General features: G+C 44.6%; 1 protein-coding gene and 1 pseudogene across 2 annotated transcripts in view; one reads left to right on the forward strand and one right to left on the reverse strand.

The window, feature by feature from the left end:
* The window catches only part of TCEA3 (transcription elongation factor A3), a 42346-nt gene that overhangs the window by 17606 nt on the left and 6898 nt on the right, over positions 1 to 17842 (reverse strand). For both annotated transcript variants that reach the window (XM_070404337.1, XM_070404336.1), the window contains 2 exons: positions 17041 to 17185; positions 11186 to 11251 (listed from right to left, as the gene is read on the reverse strand). In XM_070404337.1, the coding sequence (XP_070260438.1) occupies positions 11186 to 11251; positions 17041 to 17185 (211 nt within the window). The remainder of the gene's footprint in view (positions 1 to 11185; positions 11252 to 17040; positions 17186 to 17842) is intronic.
* LOC139002982 (ubiquitin carboxyl-terminal hydrolase 1 pseudogene) lies at positions 4633 to 6984 on the forward strand (annotated as a pseudogene).

Raw genomic sequence — 17842 nt, forward strand, 5'->3', positions numbered from 1 at the left:
GGCAAGGCCTCCCAGTCCCCGTGCCTCCTCTTGGCGAGGAGCTGGCTGGTTGGCTGGCATTTCAGGCAGCCACGCTCATTTTGCTTTCAATGCACAGAACTGGGAACTGAGTCAAATTGCAGAGAGGGTGGAGGTAGGGGGTTGGATTCATCAGAGTGTCCTTCCGCTTCCCGGATGTGTCAGTGTCGGCACCAGCCTGTGGTCTGATACCAACCATTCAGTGCTTAGAAAATCCATCCACCCCAGGTCAGAGCAGAGGCACCGGGAGACCTGTCTCGCTGCTCTTGCACGCCACCTCGAGGGCATTTCAGGTACTGCACCGCCAAACACCTGTGGTTCTCAACCTTCCTAATGCTGTGACCCTTTAATACAGTTCCTCATGTTGTGGTGACCCCCAACCATAAAATTATTTTCGTTGCTACTGCATAACTGTAATTTTGCTACTCTTATGAATCGTCATGTAAATATCTGATATGCAGGATGTATTTTCATTGTTCGCGACCCACAGGTTGAGAACCGCTAGGACCTGAAAACCAGCTGGGCCCGGCCCTAGCAGCCTTCTTCCCTGACACAGTGATGCCCTTCTTGGTCTGCTCCCTGGTACTCCAGCTACCGTTCCCAGAGCATCATGCTCACTCATACTGCCACACCTTTGCACGCGCCATTCCCTCTCTCTGGGGTGGCCTCTCTTAGCCTGTCTACCAGGCAAAATCCTATTCATTCACATAACAATTTTCAGCCCAAATACTCTCTCTTCCATGAAGTCTTCTTTTAAAAAACATCTTATATTTTAATATGTTTTTAAAAATTGATTTTAGAGATAGAGGAAGTGAGAGGGAGGGGGGAGAGAGAGAGGAGAGAGAAACTAAACCTGAAACCTGGGTACGTGCCCTACTAGGAATTGAACCAGTGACCCTTCGGTGCACAGGTTGACTCTCAACCAACTGAGCCACACCGGCCAGGGCTCCTTTGACTTCTTATAGAGTCATAAGGAAACACTTCCCGTGTTCCCACTGTGTGTTACATCTTCAAAAAACAGGTATTTTGGTGTCTGCCTCTACACTAGTAACTAAGCTGCAGGACAGCAGAGATCACGAGTTTAAATCTTTGTCTGGCCTGGAGGTTACAAACTGGAAGGCTACACATACATCTAGTCTGCCCTATTGTGTCTTAGAAAAAGGTGAATATGCTGCCAATGTTAAAATCGGGAGTCTCATATGAAAATCTAGATGTCCAGTTTCCCTTAAAAAGCTGCAAGACATGGCACAGTGGGTCTGCATGTCCATAGAGCAACAACCAGCTGGAGTAGTGGGTGCCCCCTATAGACGGGCAGGCTCTCTCCATTTTGCCAGAGTCCCCAGGAGTCCCCAGGGTGTGTACATGCCCTTGACCCCTGAAGGATGTTGCTTGTGGAGGAGGTGCTCAACAAATGTGTACACCGGATGTATGCTTGTATGTATGCATGTATAGGAGAGGGAGAGAGAGAGAGGGAGAGGGAGAGGGAGAGGGAGAGGGAGGGAGAGAGAGGGAGGGAGAAAGTGCAGGAAGCAGTCTGGGTAGAGGATAAAGTGAATTTACAAGACTTGCTCCTGGCCCTTGGGGTTGCCTGCCCCCAATACTGAACCAGCAGGAAATGACACAATGGCTGGAAGGATAAACACCTTCTGTTTGACCTTCAGGAAAACAGTTCACGAGAGGAGGGAGCCAGGAGACTTCAGGGCCACCGGCAAGGTCAGGAGAGGAGTCTGAGGTATAAATCCCTCCACTAATGTTGAATGTCATTTTATAGCCTCAAACCCAGAACTGGATGAGTGGTCAGTGTTTCCTTTTGGGACAGGACAACCCTTCACCATGCAGGATGCCCTTCACATTCCAGGATGTTTAGCATCTCTGACCCCTGCCTACTAAATGCTGGGGTGTTCCCTCCCCATTCCCATTACGGACAGAATATGCATGCCCCCCCCAATCCATATGTTGAAATCCTAACTACCAATGTGGTTGTATTTGGAGGTGAGGCCTTTGAGAGATAAGCAGGTTTAGATGAGGGTGGGGCCCATGATGGGATTATAGGCCTTCTAAGACAGTGGTTCTCAACCTTCCTAATGCCGCGATCCTTTAATACAGTTCCTCATGTTGTGGTGACCCCCAATTTCATTGTTACAAATTTCACTGAACATAATTAAAGCATAGTGATTAATTGCAAAAACAATATGTAATTATATGTGTTTTCCGATGGTCTTAGGAGACCCCTGTGAAAGGGTCGTTCGACCCCCAAAGGGGTCGCGACCCACAGGTTGAGAACCGCTGTTCTAAGAAGAGGAAGAGAGACAAGAGCGCACCCCTCTCCCCCGATCCTATGCAGACAGAGCAAGAAGCAAGAAGGTGGCTATCTGCAAGCCAGGAAGAAGGCCTGCACCAGGGACTGAATTGGCTGCCACCTTGAACTTCCCTGCCTCCAGCATGTGAGAAATAAATGTTGTGTAAGCCATGCAGTCCATGGTATTTGTGATAGCCGCCCGAGCTGACTAAGATCCCTCCCACGTCACAGTGACAACCGAAAATGCTCCCATGAATTTCTAAATGAACCTCCGCCGAGGACCACTGGTTTAAGGTCAGGATGGCCCTGGGGCCTCCCAGGCCTCCCTATGGCAGACATTGCCAAGGGGCCACAGCACTCTCTTCTCCGAGGCAGGATGCAGCCTCAGCCTCCCTCTCCCAGCAGCACTGAGAGCCTTCACTCATCAGCTGGAGCTGGCAGTTGGAATCGGGCAAGACAGCAGCCCCGTCCACCGCTCAGGCCTGTTTCATCCTCATCAAGCCTTCAACAACCCCTTGTGGTGGTGCTTCTTTGCTTTCCAGTGGCAGTCTTACTGCACTTTAGGCCTGAAATAGCTGTGTGTCTCCCACTCACAATCACCTAGAGCAGTGATGGCGAACCTTTTGAGCTCGGCATGTCAGCATTTTGAAAAACCCTAACTTTTTTTTTTTTTTTAATATATTTTATTGATTTTTTACAGAGAGGAAGGGAGAGAGATAGAGAGCTAGAAACATCGATGAGAGAGAAACATCGATCAGCTGCCTCCTGCACATCCCCCACTGGGGATGTGCCCGCAACCCAGGCACGTGCCCTTGACCGGAATCGAACCTGGGACCCTTCAGTCCGCAGGCCGACGTTCTATCCACTGAGCCAAACCGGTTTCGCTAACTTAACTCTGGTGCCGTGTCACATACAGAAATTTTTTGATATTTGAAACCATAGTAAAACAAAGACTTATATTTTTGATATTTATTTTATATATTTAAATGCCATTTAAGAAAGAAAAATCAACCAAAAAAATGAGTTCGTGTGTCACCTCTGACACGCATGTCATAGGTTCGCCATCACTGACCTAGAAGCCAACCTCACCGTCCCACCTGGTTGTCCCAGCATCCACTCTGGCCACTGGACCCTCATCATTTGCTTAAATCCAGCTCCAAGTCACTTCCCTTGGCCATGCTTCTCCTGCTCTGACCTCTGGCCTCCCTCCTGGACTACAAGTCATTCCTTTACCCACAATCTCTCAGTAGTGATTTCATCCAGCTTCAAATGCTGGCCACACACTGACTCTGAAATTTACATTTCTGGCCCAGACTTTCTTCCTGAATTCCAGCCTGGAATAACCTAACTGTTCATGCAACTTCTCCACCTGGATGACTGGTATAACCCTCAAACCCAGCATATCCAAACCTGAACTCTGGATCTCCTGCCACAGCCTGATTTACTCAGTCCTCCCCTATCAACTAGTGAAAACTCCATCCTTGCAGATAGGTGCTCAGGTGAAAAGTCTTGGAGTCATCCTGACTTTTTCTCTTGTGCCCCACATCCAACCTGTCAGGAAATCCAACCAGCTCTGCTTTCAAAATGTATCTGGAGTGGAGTCCACCCCTTCTCCCTGCCTGCTGCCAACTTCAGCCACCGTGATGTCCTGCCTGAATAATCGAAATTGTTTCCTGGTTACCGGAAGCCAGTCCATCCTTGCTGCTTGACACATTTGCTGCAGGGAAGATACATCTGCACAGCATATGTTTCAAGGGACCTGGCGTATATGGCATACTGTTCTTAATATGTTTGCTTACCTTCTTGGCGCTATGTGTTGTCACCAAGGTCACCTCTCCAAGAAAGGTTGTTTCCCCAGGTAGGGATTTTCCCCTGAAGTTAGGGAGGGAATAAAACCCCTTAACTAAATGCCAGGCGGGTCATTAATCACCTCAACTACGAACAATCACCCTTAAGCTACATAATCTTTACTCCCTGGAATGGAGATAAGAAACGCCCTAACCTTTGGAATAGAAATTGATAGGATTAAACTCAACTGGTATAAATACAGATGTAACAAGACAATAAAACACAGAACCTGGCTGGAGATCCTGGCTAGACCCTGACAAGAGGAGCCTCTCTATGCTGATCGACTGAACGCTGTCTCCGTGTCATTCCTTCTTTGCCGACTCCGTCTACACCTTTAGGATTCCCTGGACCTGTTGGGGTTGGACCCCAACATCTGGTGCCCGAACAGGGACCCCTAGATATCATTGGTGATTATAACGTCCGTATATAAATCAGTATTTGTCAACTCTTTGGTATTTGAAGAAAAAATGGCTGGTATCATACCTAATGAAAGTAATGGGCTTTCAAGAGGTAGTTCATCAAAGAAAAACAGACTTTCCTCTATGTTTTTTCAGAAAAAGGGAACTAAGAGAGCCTTGGATTTCACAGATTCTCAAGAAAATGAAGAAAAGGTTTCTTCTCATTATAGAGGATCTGAAATTGATCAAGTTGTTCCTGCAGCACAGTCCTCACCTATCAATTATGAGAAGAGAGGAAACTTGTTACCATTTGTGGGGCTAAATAATCTCGGCAATACTTGTTATCTTAATAGTATACTTCAGGTATTATATTTTTGTCCTGGTTTTAAATCTGGAGTGAAGCACTTATTTAATATTATTTCAAGGAAGAAAGAAGCTCTGAAAGATGAAGCCAATCAAAAAGAGAAGGGAAATTGTAAAGAAGATTCTTTGGCAAGTTATGAACTAATATGCAGTTTACAGTCCTTAATCATTTCAGTTGAACAGCTTCAGGCTACTTTTCTTTTAAATCCAGAAAAATACACTGATGCACTTGCTACTCAGCCAAGACGATTACTTGACACACTCAGGGAACTCAACCCTATGTATGAAGGATATCTACAGCATGATGCACAGGAAGTATTACAGTGTATTTTGGGAAACATTCAAGAAACATGCCAACTCCTAGAAAAAGAAGAAGTAAAAAATGTGGCAGAATTATCTGACAAGGTAGAAGAAAAACCTAATCAGAGAGAGGCAATTAATGGGGTCAATAGCACAGAGATGGACCATATGGGGCATACTGAAGACTACAAAGAAAAACTCCCAAAAGGAAATGGGAAGAGAAAAAGTGACACTGAATTTGGTAACATGAAGAAAAAAGTTAAGGTATCCGAGGAACACCAGTCATTGGAAGAGAACCAGAGACAAACCAGATCAAAAAGAAAAGCTACAGGTGATATATTAGAGATTCCTCCTAAAATAGTCACTAAGCACATTCCTGAAAATGAGAGTGCAAGACCCTCACAGAAGAAATCAAAAGTTAAAACAAGTTGGTTAAAGTCTGCAACTAAGCAACCCAGCATCCTTTCTAAATTCTGTAGTCTGGGGAAAATAAACCAAGGATCCAAAGGACAATCTAAAGAAAATGAATATGATCTTGAAGAGGACTCTGGGAAGTGTGAAAATGATAACACAATTAATGGCTGTGGACTTGAATCTCCAGGAAATAATGTTAAGTCCACTAATGGTGATGAAGTTAAGCCCATCAACAAAGGCACAGAGCAAATTGGTTTTGAGCTTGTAGAGAAGTTATTTCAAGGTCAGCTGGTATTCAGAACTCGTTGTTTAGAGTGTGAAAGTTTAACAGAAAGAAGAGAAGATTTTCGAGACATCAGTGTGCCACTACAAGAAGATGAGCTTTCTAAAGTAGAGGAGAGTTCTGAAATTTCTCCAGAGCCAAAAACAGAAACGAAGACCCTGAGGTGGGCAATTTCACAATTTGCTTCAGTGGAGAGGCTTGCAGGAGAAAATAAGTATTTCTGTGAAAATTGCCATCACTATACTGAAGCTGAACGAAGTGTTTTGTTTGACAAAACGCCTGAAGTTTTAACCATTCATTTGAAGTGTTTTGCTGCTAGTGGCTTGGAGTTTGCTTGTTATGGTGGTGGACTTTCCAAGATCAACACTCCTTTACTGACACCTCTCAAACTGTCACTAGAAGAATGGAGTACAAAGCCAACCAATGACAGCTATGGATTATTTGCAGTTGTGATGCATAGTGGCACTACAATTAGTAGTGGGCACTACACTGCTTCTGTTAAAGTCACAGACCTTAACAGTTTAGAACTAGATGAGGGAAGTTTTGTGCTTGACCAGTTGTGTGAAATGAGTAAGCCAGAACCACGGAATGAGGAGGAAGCAAGGGGTATTGCTGAAAATTACGATGATGAAGTGTCAATTAGAGTCCATGGAAACACACAGCCAAGTAAAGTTTTGAACAAAAAAAATGTAGAAGCTATAGGACTTCTTGCAGGACAAAAGAGCAAAACAGATTATGAGCTATACAACAAAGTAGCTAATCCAGACAAAGGTACCAGTACGGCATTTGCTGAAAATAGAAATTCTGAGACTAACATTACTAATGGGACCCATGGATCTGATAGGAACAAGGAATCCAGTGACCAAACAGGCATCAACATTGGTGGATTCGGGAACAAAATTTCATATGTAGTGCAAAGCTTAAAGAAGTATGAGGGGAAGTGGTTGCTTTTGGATGATTCCAAAGTAAAAGTTATGGAAGAGAAGGACTTTTTGAATTCTCTTTCCCCTTCTACATCTCCTACATCTACTCCTTATTTGCTATTTTATAAGAAACTATAGAGTGTACATTTTCCTAATGTGTATGTATATATATATAAAAACAGACCCCGACAAACATTGATAACGTTGATTACATCAAAAAGAATAGCTTATCTTTTGAAGCTATTGGATACTATTGGTCTCTAGATTTTTGTATAGTGAAATTTGAATTACTGAAAACCATGTTAACTTTTAGAATTCATTTTCCTTAGTAGAGACTAGTGATGTATTAGCTCTGGGAAAAAACTTGTATAGGTTCTTAATTGAATTATCCAAAATAAAAGCATTTAAACACTTTTGAATTTACACCTTTTTTTGTGTTCGCTTTTTAAAATAAAGTGCTTGTATCTGTATCTCCATATTTTGGAGTCATTACATGTTTATAGGTCCTGTGGTTTTTCAGCCAAGAAGCAGAATATCATTTCAGTACATTTAGTTTTATAAGTCATGAAGCCAAATCTTTGATGGGCTGTATTAGAGGCACAAAGTCTGGAATATGTATGTGTTCACAATGGTGTGTACGTTTTGTGCCTTGGGTCGCTTTGAAAGTGTCTCAGAAAACCTGGATAGACCTATCTTCACAAGAATTTTATATGTATTTATGAAGATTCTTTAGTAAATCTTTTTGGGCATGAACTAATTTGTATCTCTTCATAGTCCTATTCTGCACAATCTGTATATAGTATATCAAACGTAGAAGTGTGACCTTAAGTTTACCTTTTTTAAAAAATAAGGTCAATTGCCCTAACCGGTTTGGCTCAGTGGATAGAGCGTCAGCCTGCGGACTAAAGGGTCCCAGGTTCGATTCTGGTCAAGGTCATGTACCTTGGTTGCAGGCACATCCCCAGTAGGGAGTGTGCAGGAGGCAGCTGATCGATGTTTCTCTCTCATCAATGTTTCTAACTCTCTATCCCTCTCCTTCTCCCTTCCTCTCTGTAAAAAATCAATAAAATATATATTTAAAAAAAAAAAATAAGGTCAATAAAATAGACACCTTTCAAAAGAGGACATTCAGAAACCCAAGAGACATATGAAAACATGCTCAAAGTCACTAATCATCAGAGAGATGCAAATCAAAACAACAATGAGGAACCATCTCACACCTGTCAGAATGGCTATCATCAACAGATCCACAAACGACAAGTGCTGGAGAGGATGTGGAGAAAAAGGAACACTTGTGCACTGCTGGTGGGAATGCAGACTGGTGCAGCCACTATGGAAGGCAGTATGGAGGTTCCTCAAAAAACTAAAAATGGAACTCCCATTTGACCCTGTGATCCCACTTCTAGGAATATATCCTAAGAAACCAGAAACACCAATCAGAAAGGATATATGCACCCATATGCTCATAGCAGCACAATTCACCATAGCTAAGATCTGGAAACAGCCTAAGTGCCCATCAGTAGATGAATGGATTAGAAAACTGTGGTACATCTACACGATGGAATACTACGCTGCTGTAAAAAAGAAGGAACTCTTACCATTTGCAACGGCATGGATGGAACCGGAGAGCATTATGCTAAGTGAAATAAGCCAGCCAATGAAGGAAAAATACCACATGATCTCACTCATTCATGGATAATAAAGACCATTATAAACTTATGAACAAAAATAGATACAGAGGCAGAGCTGCCTCAAACAGACTGTCAAACTGCAGCAGGAAGGCCAAGGGAGGGTAGGGGGGCCGAAGGGGGGGGGCGCAATAAGAGATCAACCGAAGGACTTATATGCATGCATATAAGCATAACCAATGGACATAAGACACTGGGGGATAGGGGAGGCCAGGGGATTGTCAAGGGTGGGGGAAAAAAGGAGACATATGTAATACCCTTTGTAATACTTTAAGCAATTAAAAAAAAAAAACCCACTTGGTTTGGAAGAATGAAGTGGGAGGAATTATTGTAAATAAATAAATAAATAAATAAAATAAAATAACATTTTAAATGTTTAAAAAAAAAAAATTTGCCGGAAGCCAGTCCATCCTTGCTGCTTGACACAGTCGCTGCAGGGAAGAAACATCTGCAAAGCATATGTTTCAAGGGACCCGACATATATGGCATACTGTTCTTAATGTGTTTGCTCACCTTCTTGGCGCTATGTGTTTTAACCAAGGTCACCTCTCCAAGAAAGGTTGTTTCCCCAGCTAGGGATTTTTCCTTGAAGTTAGGGAGGGAATAAAACCCCTTAACTAAATGCCAGGCGGGTCATTAATCACCTCAATTACGAACAATCACCCTTAAGCTACATAATCTTTACTCCCTGGAATGGAGATAAGAAACGCCCTAACCTTTGGAATAGAAATTGACAGGATTAAACTCAACTGGTATAAATACAGATGTAACAAGACAGTAAAAAACAGAACCTGGCTGGAGATCCTGGCTAGACCCTGACAAGAAGAACCTTGCTATGCTGATCAACTGTCTCCATGTCATTCCTTCTTAGCCGACTCTGTCTACACCTTTGGGAACCCCTGGACCTGTTGGGGTTGGACCCCAACACCTGGTCTCTCTACTTCTGCCCTGACAATCCATTCTCAGCACAGCAGCCTGAGGGGTCCTGATAAGGTTGGACATGTAATTTACAAGCTTAATACCCTCAAGTGGCTCCTGTTTCACTCCTCCTCCAAGTCTCCTCTCACTTATTGGCTTCAGCCCCACTGGCCACCTCACAGCTCCTTGCGTTTGGAATGACCCCAACATCTGTGTGGCTAATTCCCTCATCTGCTTAAGGTTTTGCGCAAAGGTCATGTCTTCAATGAGGGCTCTTCTGACCACCCATGACTGTTTTTCCCCAACCCCCCTCACCTTGCTCTGTTTTCCATAGCACATGCCATCTTCTAATCTGTTGTATAACTTACTTATTAATGCATCTCTGTCTCCCCTCTTAGAATACAGGCCTCGAGGCTGCAGTAATCTTTGTTTCTTTTGTTCACTGCTGTATCCTTGGCACCTAGAACAGTTCCTGGCACATAGTAGGCCCTCAATAAATATTTGATGAATGAATGACTTGATGACATATGCTACTCTGGGGAGATATCGTAACCAGTTCAGCCCCAAACCAGAGTTCCCGCCCCAGGTATAGGCTCTCAAGGCCTGTGTCCTCACTGGGTTCAGCTTCATCTTGAGAACGTTCCCCAGTGATGGGGCAACAGTGACTGGTCAGCCACCATGAAGGAGCCACACCTCTCATTCAGGGGCCCCTTAGTCTTTAAAAAAATATTTATTTATTAAAAAATTTTCAATTATAGCTTATATATATATTTTTTTTTAATATATTTTATTGATTTTCTACAGAGAGGAAGGGAGAGAGATAGAGAGCTAGAAACATCGATGAGAGAGAAGCATCGATCAGCTGCCTCCTGCACTTCTCCTACTGGGGATGTGCCCGCAACCCCAGGTACATGCCCTTGACCGGAATCGAACCTGGGACCCTTCAGTCCGCAGGCCGACGCTCTATTCACTGAGCCAAACCGGTTTTGGCAGCTTATATTTTTTAAAAAAACACACTGTTCTCTTTATTGCAAGCAATCTTATAATCATCATTAGTTAGTACATGCTTTTTTTTTTTAATCCTCACCCGAGGATATTTTTTCATTGATTTTTAGGGAGAGTGGAAGAGAGAGGGAAAGACAGAGAGAAACATCGCTGTGAGAGAGACACATTGACTGGTTACCTCCTGCACGAGCCCTGACCAGGGTCCGGACCGGGGAGGAGCCTGCAACCAAGGTACGTGCCCTTGACAGGAATCGAATCTGGGACCCTTTGGTCTGCAGGCCGATGCTCTATCCACTGAGCCAAACTGGCTAGGGCCAATTATAGCTTACCTTCAACGCTATTTTGTATTAGTTTCAGGTGAACAGCATATGGTTAGACAATCATATACTTTACAAAGTGTTCCCCCTGTTATTTCCAGTAGCTCAACTGGCACCATACACCGTTATTACAATATTACTGACTATATGTCCTATGCTGTATTTTACATTCCCATGACTATTTAGTGACTACCAATCTGTACTTCTTGAACCCTTCATCTTTTCCATCCAGTTCCCCAACCTCCCCCACCTCCCCCTCCCTTAGTCTTACTGTGTGGATCCTAGATTCCAGAGGCAACATAACATAGAAGGTTTCCTCCTTCCTCTGCCTCAGGCTCCCAACATTAAAGCAGAGAGAGGGACACAAGCTGCATAGGATCTCTGGGTGGAGAAGTCCCTGGCTTCCCTTACCTTTCCATCGATGGCCTTTTTGGAGAGGAGGTGGCCGAAGAAGACTTGGAATCCACAGAGTCTCTCCTGAAAGAAGAGATATCAGAGATGAGACTCCACCCAGGCCAGTGTCAGTGCTGATCTAGAGAGATCAGAGCCGGGCAGGACGCATCCCGGAGCCATGCCTGCCGGGCTGAGGACGGCGGGAGAGGAAGCTCCAGGTGACGGGGCTGCTCACCCTCACCTACCCACCATCAGTGAGGCCAGATATGTTACATGTGTAATGTCATCTGTTACTAATTACGAATAACTAATTCTCAGCAGGCCCCGCTCTTCTTTGCTGTCAGGCAGGCCGTGGCCAGCTGGAATCCATGGAGACTGGAATTCCTGGGATTGCTTATTCTCAGGAGGCGGGAGAGGTCATCTCCAGCCTCCCCTGCAGGCACCTTAGAGGGAGGAGAGGAGAGGAGGAAGCACGAGGGCCTTGGAGATTGAAGAGCTGCATTAGAAGGACAAGTGAGAGAGCAGGACACACAGTTAAATGTATGCTGTGCCTCAAGTCTTGCCAGGAAATGCCTACGGGGGAAAGAAGACTGAAAGTCAATACATCCAAATGCTAACTGTGGTTATATTACGATGATGGGCTTAGAGGTGAAATTTCCCCCAATTTTCCAAAAATGCATGTAGCTACATTCTTTTTGATATAGAATGCATTTTCTTTCCCCTTTTATTGGTTTTGTAAAATTAATGTTTGCAAATTGCAACACCCACTCCCTATCTCACTTACCTCACTCTCTTTTTAATTCCAGCAAAGGTGTCACCTCCTAACAGACTCTAATTTTCTTTTTTTTTTTGTTCTTTTTTTTTTTTTATTAAATCTTTATTGTTCAGATTATTACATTTGTTCCTCTTTTTTCCCCCCATAACTCCCCTCCTTCCAGCTCCCACCCCACCCTCCACCCTCACTCCCCACCCGCTGAGTTCATCCATAGGTGCATGATTTTTGTCCAGTCACTTCCCGCATCTCCCACACCCCTTTTCCCCTAAGAATAGTCAGTCCATTCCCTTTCTATGTCCCTGATTCATTATAATCACCAGTTCATTCTGTACATCAGGTTATTTATTCACTTGATTCTTAGATTCATTTGTTGATAGATGCATATTTGTTGTTCCTAATTTGTATCTTTACCTTTTTCTTCTTCTTCCTCTTCTTAAAGGATACCTTTCAGCATTTCATATAATACTGGTTTGGCGGTGATGAACTCCTTTAGTTTTTCCTTATCTGTGAAGCTCTTTATCTGACCTTCAATTCTGAATGATAGCTTTGCTGGATAAAGTAATCTTGGTTGTAGGTTCTTGGTATTCAGCACTTTGAATATTTCTTGCCATTCCCTTCTGGCCTGCAAAGTTTCTGTTGAGAAATCAGCTGACAGTCGTATGGGTATTCCCGTGTAGGTAATTGAGCCTCTTTCTCTTGCTGCTTTTAAGATTTTCTCTTTGTCTTTTGCTCTTGGCATTTTAATGATGATGTGTCTTGGTGTGGTCCTCTTTGGATTCCTTTTGTTTGGGGTTCTCTGCGCTTCTTGGACCTGTAAGTCCATTTCTTTCTCCAGGTGGGGGAAGTTTTCTGCCATTATTTCTTGAAATAGGTTTTCAATATCTTGCTGTCTCTCATCTTCTGGCACTCCAATAATTCTGATATTAGACCGCTTAAAGCTGTCCCAGAGGCTCCTTACACTATCTTCACACTTTCGGATTCTTTTTTCATTTTGCTTTTCCAATTGGGTGTTTTTTGTGGAATCTTTGGTTTGATTCTTGTGCTCCTCTGGTCTGCTATTGGGTATAATATTCTTTATTTCAGTCCGTGTATGCTTACTTTCTAATTTCTTTATCGTAGCATCGAGGGTCTCATTAGTTTTCGTGAGGCTCTGCACAAATTTATGGCAAGCCCTCAAAATTGCGATTCTTAGCTCCATATCTTCCATTTCTGTCATGTTTTTTTGTCTCCGCATCTTATATGCTTTCTTGGTGCCCCCCCTTGTGGTCTCTGTGCGCAGTCTTGTTCTAGCCAAGCCTTAATTGTTGTAGTTAACACTAGAGGGATTTGACCACCAGGCCGACTGGCTGTAGGAATCAGCTGTGGAAAACGTCTGTCTTCTGGGGAGGCGCTAGTCCAGCCTTTGCCTGAGGCGGTCGGCAAATGGTTGTGCGCAGGGCCTGGGCGGGGCGGGCTCAACAGGGCGGGGGGAGGGAGCAGCTATGGCCGCTCTCAGTCCGTCCCCAGGGGCTCTGCCTCTCTGTCCCAACAACCGCTGCAAACCTCGGAGGGGCCGTAGCCAGACAGTCCCGCTTCTCCCGTTTGAGTCTGGGTCCCTAGAGACTCGCCCGGATCTGTAGCCCAGAGTCTGAAGTGGTTGTCCACGGCGGCAGTCTCCGGTGTTTACCTATGCCGCCATCTTCCCGGTCCTGTGTGTTCTTATATCTCTAATTTTCTTATTATATGGAGTGTCACCGCCCCCCCTCCCCCCCCCCCCCCCCCCGCCAACATCTAACTTCCACAAGAGCAGAGTTCGGTGGGTTTTGTTCACTGTGGTGGACACTGTCCTTGCTGAGTCCATATCCCCTCGGGTACTCATCCTCCCAGTGTCCTGGGACACAAGGGCTTTCTCCTGCAAGCTCCCCTGGGTGCAGCCTGCCCACGGGAGTTCTCTGCTCCAGTTAGAATCAGCAGGCCAGTAGGCTGCGAGTGCTGGGTGGATATGCTCCCCACCTGCCTCGGCCCTCAAGTGGGTCAACCGAGGTGTGTTCTCCACTGTCACACAGAGCGGCCAAACAGGATTTAAGTCCCGGTCACCCAAGGCAGTAACCGGCTTACTAACACATTCCTTGCTGGCTTCCTTCCATTCCCTGTCTCACCTCCTCACTCTATCTGCATTTCCTGAAATAATTTCCCAAGTAAACCCGCTGCACCGAATCCAAGTCTTAGGGTCTGCTTCTGGGGAACGCAGTCTAACATGTTCACCGACTCACCCGAGCACATACACTAGTGCCTGGCACAGAGTAGGCGCTCTACAAATATCTGTGGCCGAAAGTTGTGAAGTCAAACAGTACAGAAATAAATATAAAAACTAAAAAAGTGGAAAAACAAACCTCCCCAGAGGTAACAACTATAAAGTTTAATGTCTTTCCTTCCAGGTCTTTTTCTACATGCATACAAACATACATAACATGTGTCATTCTAAAAGGGAGTCGAGCCCTAACCAGTTTGGCTCAGTGGATAGAGCGTCGGCCTGCGGACTCAAGGGTCCCAGGTTCGATTCCAGTCAAGGGCATGTACCTTGGTTGCAGGCACATCCCCAGGGGGGAGTGTGCAGGAGGTAGCTGATCAGTGTTTCTCTCTCATCGACATTTCTAACTCTCTATCCCTCTCCCTTCCTCTCTGTAAAAAATCAATAAAATATATATTTTAAATAAATAAATAAATAAAAGGGAGTGGAGCCTGACCAGCATGGCTCAGGGGTTGAGCATCGACCTATGAACCAGGAGGTCACGGTTCAATTCCTGGTTAAGACACATGCCCGGGTTGCGAGCTTGATCCCCAGTAGGGGCATGCAGGAGGCAGCCAATCATTGATTCTCTCTCATCATTGCTGTTTCTATGTCTCTCTCCCTCCCTCTTCCTCTCTGAAATCAATAAAAATATAATTAAAAAATATTTTTTTAAATGTCATGCACAGAACACATCATCTTTATGTTTAATCTGATTAATTTCTTAATATGATTCCCTTATAGTGGATATATCGGGAGGAAAGGTATGTACATTAAAGATGTTGAGAAATCATGGATAGTATTGTCCGGATTATGTAGGATGATCTAGTGCAGTGGTCGGCAAACTCATTAGTCAACAGAGCCAAATAACAACAGTACAACGATTAAAATTTCTTTTGAGAGCCAAGTTTTTTAAACTTAAACTATATAGGTAGGTACATTGTTATTAACCCTTTGCACTCCGCTGTCCCCTCTCAGGGGACATCGGAATTCTAGCATATCACTCGGATGTCCCCTCTCAGGGGACATTGCAGTTTATTAGTGATTACGGGGAATTGAGTTATTTTAACGCAACTTTTTAAGACATGCATGTTTCCCTGAAGTTTTATCTTGAAATGGCACAAGAAATTAAATCAAAATATCGTAAAATTACTAAGATATATACAAGAAATGTCAGCAGGTTTTGTGTCGGATTAAACAATAAACTACATATTCCCGATGTGGGACAAAGAAAACGGGACTGCATTGTGTGTTCTAACAGGAAAACACCTGGTGGCAGGCGTCAAACCACTTATTACTGTCAAACATGCACTAATCAGCCTGCAATGCATATTGGGGAGTGTTACAAAACTTATCATACTGTACAAAATTATAAACAATAAAATATTGTTTTTTTTGCAAATATACATTCCTCGATGTCACCCAATTCATATAAGTCCAATATCATTATAATACGTTACTTGGTTCCAAAATTATACTAAATAATACGAGGGTCTGTAAATGCACGTTTCCGCCACAAAGTATCGTCGAGTAGCTGGTAGCCGATGTCCAGAATGGTTCGGAGTGCAAAGGGTTAACCTACCTATATAGTTTAAGTACTGTTGATATTTGGCGTTTCCCCCTTCACTGCAGTATCCCTAGGCCCGCCTGCGCTGCATCTCCTGTCGCCCGACCGACCAACACCCCCCACTTCTTCTAACGCCACTTCTCCAAAATAGACTCGCCCAGGCGGAAAACCGACTTCTGCGCATGGGCCACGAAGTTTCAATCGCACTGTACATGCGCGCCCGCACGTGGTATTTTGTGGAAGAGCCACACTCAAGGGGCCAAAGAGCCGCATGTGGCTCGTGAGCCACGGTTTGCCGACCACTGATCTAGTGCCATCAGATACTACTCAGTATTAGCTAGTACCACCCCTTATCTATTATAAACAACAGAGGACCTCCCCGCAAAGGAATTAATCTGTGTTGTCATATATGAAAAAGGTAGGTCTTATTTATACATTTACGAAGGCTTTTATCTACTGTGTTGGATAAGGCTTTTGGGCCCTATCTGAAAATCATGCAATTCCTCTGGGGTTCTGACAGACGAGGATTGGAATCCCACTTTGTCACATAATGGCTGTGTGATCTTCGGAAAGTCCTGCTTCCCAGCCTTTGGCCTCCTCATCACTAAATGGGAATTTTGAATAGAGAGCCAACAAAATGCTTCTTTTCTATGAGCGAGTAAGTTCCTAGTCCATTTACCTGCAACCCTGACAAAGCTGGAACATCAGCTGCATTACTAGGCAACATTGCTTCCGGTACAAATGAGCCCTGATTGGTCAGTGATGTCTACACAGGAAGGGCTATGAATGAACTATAAGTAATTAGTGGAAAACCACAGCTTTTTGCTGGTCCCAAGTGGGTGAATCTTGTAACTGGTCAGTGCCCTTGCTGGAATTCTATGCTTTTGTTTATAGGACTGATATCGATTGAGGGCATAGGACATTGAAGTCAGGGAGTTCCCACCCACTGTGGTCTCATTTCCCTGCACTTGGGCGTTACCTGGGTGGGTAGCTGGATGCGGTGTTGTCCCCTATGAGAACTCTTGCTGATGAGAAAAGGCCTGAGTATGTCAGCAACACTGCGTTCCCTGCCCCTGCATCCTTCTAGATGAGGCCAGTGCCAGGGACAGCCTATCTGGGTCTTGTGAGGGGGGCCTGGGGGAGATAATAATAACAGCCCTCCCTCGGGTGGTGAGGATTAAGTGAAGTTATATATAAACAGAACTGCTGGCAGAGGACGCGACAAGTGTCAGCCCCCTTCTCTCTATCGCAGAAAAAAATACCTGTCTTTGGGCTCTTCTCCTTGTTTTGTCCTTGGTGGAGAAAGGCCTGCCTCTGACTTCCAGTTGGAACAGTCAAGTTCTTTTTCTTTCTTCTTGGCTTTTTCTCTTTCCTCTCCTTTTCCTCCTTTGGGGGACTCAGGAGAGTCTGAAAACAACAACAACAACGTAGCTTTGGGGAGGAAGGAGCAAAGGGCAGGGACAGGAACAACTGCACATTCCCCAACACACACACATTTATACACAGACTAGTAGCCCTGTGCACAAATCCTCGCGCCAGTAGCTCGCTGCCACCCTCCTGTAGCTCCCCACCCTGTCCCCTCCCCCTCCTTCCAGCCATTCCCCCTGCCTCATAGCTTGCTGCCCTGCCCCCTCCTGCAGCTCTCCACCGCCCACTTGTAGCTCGCTGCCCCACCCTCCTGCTGATCCGTGATCCAGTCATTATTTGGTCCTTCGTTATGTGACGACCATTATATAGGATGTACCTACAATATGCACATATGTGTGCAAATCCACGCTCTCACCATGGGGACAGAAAGACATCTGCACACACACCTATGCACATGTTTATACAAATATCTCTCTATTGCCAAAACCGGTTTGGCTCAGTGGATAGAGTGTCGGCCTGCGGACTGAAGGGTCCCAGGTTCGATTCCGGTCAAGGGCATGTGCCTGGGTTGCGGGCACATCCCCAGTAGGGGATGTGCAGGAGGCAGCTGATCGATGTTTCTCTCTCATCGATGTTTCTAACTCTCTATCCCTCTCCCTTCCTCTCTGTAAAAAATTAATAAAATATATTTTTTAA

This window comes from Myotis yumanensis, unplaced genomic scaffold (assembly GCF_028538775.1).
Source record: "Myotis yumanensis isolate MYYU_CA2020_CCGP unplaced genomic scaffold, mMyoYum1.0.hap1 SCAF_2, whole genome shotgun sequence".
NCBI lineage: Eukaryota > Metazoa > Chordata > Mammalia > Chiroptera > Vespertilionidae > Myotis > Myotis yumanensis.